At 59.6% G+C, this 5344-nt stretch overlaps 1 protein-coding gene across 1 annotated transcript in view; it reads right to left on the bottom strand.

The window, feature by feature from the left end:
* Window positions 1–5185: 5185 nt before the first annotated feature.
* SH2B2 (SH2B adaptor protein 2) overlaps window positions 5186–5344 on the bottom strand; it is a 12251-nt gene continuing 12092 nt past the window's right edge. The window contains 2 exon segments of the mRNA XM_026063715.1: window positions 5186–5342; window position 5344. The exon segment at window position 5344 is cut by the window's right edge and continues 135 nt beyond it. Of these exon segments, the coding sequence (XP_025919500.1) occupies window positions 5186–5342; window position 5344 (158 nt within the window).

Genomic DNA, 5344 nt, shown 5'->3' on the forward strand with positions numbered 1-5344 from the left:
GGGCGCCGCCATGCTCCGGCCTCCGCCCGCCGCGCGGCCGCGGGCTGATGGCGTCAGCGGCGCGCGACGAGGCGGTGCCGCCCTGTTGTGTGGGGTCGCCATGGCGGCGGGGGGGGAAGGGGGGGAGGCGTCATGGCGGCGCGAGGGCCGGGCGGCAGCACAGGCCCTTCCCGGCTCGAAGCCGCGCGTCAGCACTCGCATTTGGGGAGCAGCTCAGCGGAGCGGGTTTATCGCGGCGTTTGTTCTCCCACCTTCCCCCCCAGCGCCTTCCCCGCTCCGCAGGCCGCGTGCGCCTCGGGGAATTAGCCAGGAAGGGCCAGCCGCCACGGAAGAGGGGCACGACGAGCCTTTGGGCAGTTTGCGGCGCTAGACCGGGGCGGCGAAGCCGGGCTCCGGGCTCCAGGCAGCTTCGTGCTATGCATGCGGAGAGGGCGGCAGAAAGGGGACGTGGAGGCCGGGAACGGCTCCTTCGTCGATTTATGGATCGCCCGCCTGACCTGAATTTATTAAGCCCCCATAGTCTTCCCCCTTGCGGGAAGGCGATCCGAGCGGAGCCGCGGGTTCAGCCCTTGCTCTGTTTACAAAGGACTTTTCAACATCCTCTGAGGTTGCTATGGAAATAGCACTGGTTTATGCCTCGTGTTTGTCTTACCAACCTGATTTGTAAAAGAATGGTGTGAATTTAGGGTTGGCGGCGTTCCCAGCTGGCCGCGCTGGCCCTGGAAGGCGTCTCTGCAGTCACGGCCCTGGCTGGAGCCACGCAAACGGCTCCCCCCGTGCTGCCTCCCAGCCCGCCGGCTCCTGTCCCCGTGGCTCCTCCAGCCCTGGGTCCTGCTCTGCTGCCTGCCGGGAAGGAAGCCAAAAAGTGCTGGTCTGCACCCGGCCTCCCACTGGGGACCAGGGAGACACCGGCTCCGTCCGCAGAGGCCAGGGCGGGCATGCGCCCCCGCCACCTCTCGGTCAGACTTGCTGCAAATTGCCTGAGTTTCTGCTTCCCTCCGGTCTGCTGAGTCCTAAGCACAACCCAGGCCAGCCTAGCTCCGTAGCCCATCAGGTGTTACCCTGTTTTTTCCTTCTTGCAAACCACAGCCTCCAAAAGCAGGGATCCAACATGCGGGGTGAGTGATGAGCTGTCAGGTCTCAGCGGAGTCATGCCAGCCCCGCTGGAGGAAGGCAGAGCAGCAGCGGTGCCTGCAGACACAGTTACCACCCGAGGGGCTGTGGGAAGCAGCCGGCTGACTTGATTCACCAGCCCAGAGCATGGTTTGTGCCAGTGACAACACGCAGCCCTAGGAAACGACAGGCAGTTGCCTGTTATCCCACAGAGCCCACACAAACAGCGCGGGCAAACAGGCCTGGGAGCAGCCAACTCTCAAACCACACGTCCAGGGAATTATTGTAGACCCTTGATGTATTGTGCACGTGTTACTTTTAAGATGTATCTGGGGGAAACAGGATTATTCTTTGGGTCATATCAAAATAGGAAGTATTTCATCATGTCATTAAAAAATACAAACCCCATGAAATCAGAGCACTGGGCTGGGATCTGGACAGAACTACCAGGGGTTTTGCATTAGAGCAGGGAAGTGTGTTCATAGTTCAGTGCAAACCAAACAACAAAATTCAGCTCCCCGATCTATATCAAAGAAGCGCCTTTGTGTTTCAAAGCAAAGGTGTTATGAGGTGTTTTCTTAAGAAAAGGGATTCTTCTGGAAGCATGTTAAGCCTTTGCTCAGAAAGGTGCTGGTGCCAATCAGGCAGGAGCAGACGCGGACAGCTCTAACACCCTTGAGAAACGTGGGCGGCTGCAACGCTGAAATCCCTTTGCATCCTTCGCCCTCTCCATAACAGCTGCGAGCACGCGGCTCAGCTTCAGCGGCCCCGCAGCTCAGTCCTGCTCCGTCCCCTCAGCAGAGGCAGGGCTGGCAGCACACACCAGCCCCTCTTGCATGCTACCGCTGTTTTTTTCACTGTCTCGCTACTAGATCTCTGGGTTTGATGCACAGGACTGTCATGTCCTGTCCCTGCCCTCCTGGGAATGCTACAAAAGCAAAATAAAGCATGTTTTTCCAGCAATACCACCTTTGAGCACAGCCTTCACCGCCTGCCTGGTGGGCACAAAGGAGGAGCTCATCTGCTCTCACAGACGGCTGTTACCTCGCCAGCTGCCGAGGTCCCGACGGATGAGCTAGCCAGAACTGGTTAACACGCTCTGGAGACTTTTAGGGAGGGAATTTTTTCCTGAATGAATCATGATGCAACCATGGCCTGACTGCAGATTTGAGTCGCTCCCGCCACCCCCCCAAAAGCCATGTGTTAGCTGCGTCTGGGAGCCACGTCTGTCATGCTGCTGAGCTGTGACAGCGCAGTCTGGGACAACCCAGGGGATCCTCAGCAGAAGACAGCATGCGGGAAAGAGGCAGACATGGCAATGTGTGCAGCACTGCTTCCCAGGAGAGACCATGGCAGAGGAGGGGGGAAAGAGGCTAAGGGGAACGCAGCTACCGGGGAGGGCAGGATGCTAGCACAGCCCTTCGGCAAGGGAGGAACATCTTCACTCCCCAGGGCTGCTAATTCAGTATCATCTACGTTGGTGTCTGCTCCTGGGTCGACTTAACCAGTGACAAACCAAAGAAAATAACAGGCTGGGCAGAGAGGAGATGCATCCATCTGCATCCATCCACTGCCATGCTGCGGGATGAGCGCACGGGGAACTGCCGGGAAGGGCTGCCTTGGTGTGCTGGACCAGCTCCATCGGGGAAAGGCAGTCCGAGTCTGGCTGCAGCTGCCTTGAGATGAAGAGGTCTACACACACGTGACATGATGGCTCCCATGCTCTCTCTTTTCTTTTTTTCATATAGCAAATCGAGGAAAGCCCCAAGCTCTTGTTAGTGTGCTGTCCTTTTTGCAAGTGGTTTTATTTTAAAACTGGAACTCAAGTTCTCCATTTGTTTAGCAAGTCACTTTTTTAAATAAAATTAATTTATTCTACACAACAGTAAACTCTTCCAGACTCTCCCCTATTTACAAATTAACATTTTTGCTTGCAGATCATTGCTTCCCCCTCCTTTTCCTACCCCGCGACACAGAAGATGAAAAACCAGCCGACACACAAAGGTCTCTAAGGCAGTGCTCCCATCCACGACCACCTGGCCTGCTGGGACCTTGGCGAAGACCAAGAGTGATGATGTCTGTGCCACATCTGGCGCTCCCCCATTTGCCATGTGTGCGTGAAGGAAGCAGATCCATATTAAACCCACCGACCAAGAGCATTTGGCCTCTCCCTGCAGTGCTCAGTGCTAAGTAGTGTCCCGATAGCTGCACAGGCTCCTCCAGCATCTCCAAGCTGGGTAGCTGTGCCAAGCAAGGGCACATACCGCAGCCAGCCGTGATGGCTGCATACTGGGGTGAAGGTGGCGTTTGCTGCAGGAGTGAGACCCGCCAGCCCTCCTCCTGGCCATGGCCTGCACACCCATCCTGCCACAACGGCAGCTCTTACGTGGCAGGAGAGGCAAGGAGCCTCCAAGACACATTCCCTGCCCTCGTGAAGGGCAGGAGACAAGCAGCTCAGGCAGGAGAGCTGGGGACACGCTTTGCTAGCTTGGGGAAGAAGGCACCTAAAAAAAATAAATAAATAAAATAAAGCCCAACCCAACCCAAAACTGCCCAATGGAACAACTCTCCAGGCAAATTCAAGGGGTCTTGACCCAGATTCTGGCTCTGCTCGTACCCTCTTTGCCCTCGGGGTACCTTCCAGCCAGGCACAGCTACACAACGGGGCATCTGTCCCGTGGTGGTGGTGGTGGGCTCTGCTGCGCACGGAGACCCACCAGCCAGCTCCAAGCCTCCCACGGTGGGGAAGAGGCAAACTGGGAGGGATGTGCTGCTGCCGTGGCCGTCTGCAAGCAAAGCTGCCCTTGAGGAGGGTCTCTCACCCCACGCGAAGCAAACAACCCCCATAAGCATCCTGGCCCGTAAAACCACTCCTAAGGGCTCGAGAGACCCAGAGGGAAGGCAGTGATAGTGTAACTAACTGCCACTGCAGTGCCCGGTCCCTCCTGACAGCCGAGCGCCGGCTGGGTTTGCCCCTGCCGGCCGCCCCTCTGCCGGGGAGGCGCGTTAGCTGCCGGTGAGGGAAATCCCGGCTGCCCGCGCAGTCGACCTGACCCGACCCCTCTGTCTCATTTAGCTGTTAACCCCCCTGGAAGCAGCCCCATTCCTCTTGCTCTTCCTGGGCATTTCAATTCCTATAAGAAAAAAAAAAAAAAAAAAACCCTTCAAAAGCATCTCCTGAAGATCCGTAGTGTTTTCCTTTCCGGGGAGCCCAGCCGGGCACCTGCCCATTGCCTCTGGAAACGAGGCCGCTGCTGCAGCGTGGGCTTGCTGTCGTGTTTTTCAAGGCTTGCCATCAAGCGATGGACATTATTGCCCAGGCACGGCAGCAAGAAGGCGAGCGGCTGAGCTGACACCCCTGCAGAGAGCCTGGGTGTGAAAAACCGTGGAAGGGAGAGGAGGGGGAGAGGGACTTTCTGTAGCTCCAGCAAGGAGGGAAAGGATGAAGGAACGGGGAGAGCAGGAAAAGCCTTCCTCAAACGAGGGACATTCACCGGTGGAAAAATCTCCTGGCGGAGAGTGGGAAATGCCTTCCTCAGACACACTTCCTCGGGAAGCCGGCCTGGATCAGCCCCTCACGGTCCTCGCAGCAGCGGCGGAGGGCGAGCGCCAGGGGCTCGCGGACCTGCGCACGTGGCTGGCTGCTCTGTGTGCGCAAGGGAAGCCTCCCCGGGGGCACCCCGAAATGCCAGAGCCCCGCGGTGACTCGTTTGCAGGACTCGGGGGACGCTGGCGATGCTCTCGCCCCGCAGGACCGTGCCGAGGTGCTCGGCCGGAGGAAGGAGCACCTCAAGGCTTTGCGCTGCCGGCCCTGGCGAGCTCCCGGGGCTGGGAGGGAGAGGGACGCTGCCGCAAGCGCTGCAGGCTCCCAAATGGCACGGATGCTTTCAGCCTCCCAGCCCCGAGCGCGGGGACATCGCCCACCGCGGACGTCGCTCCCCAAAGCGGCGGAGCGGCTCGCGGCTGGGTTGCTGGTGGCGGCAGGCGGAGACGGCGAGCGCGGCTTGGTGGCGAGGGGGACGGGGCACCCGGGGGGCGGCGCGTCCCCCGCCGGCGAGCCCCGGGCACGGTGTCAGTAGAAGGAGTATTGGTTCTCCACCGCCCGGGTCCGGCTCCGGGCGCCGTCGGCCTCGTGGTAGTCCTCGGCGCTGGCGGTGGGGGGCTCCGGCCGGCGCTCGGCGCTGTCGCTGCGGCTCCGGGCGCCCTCCAGGCGGTGGTAGGGCGGGGGGCC

This window comes from Apteryx rowi, unplaced genomic scaffold (genome assembly GCF_003343035.1).
Source record: "Apteryx rowi isolate R43461 unplaced genomic scaffold, aptRow1 scaffold_20, whole genome shotgun sequence".
NCBI classification, from domain to species: domain Eukaryota; kingdom Metazoa; phylum Chordata; class Aves; order Apterygiformes; family Apterygidae; genus Apteryx; species Apteryx rowi.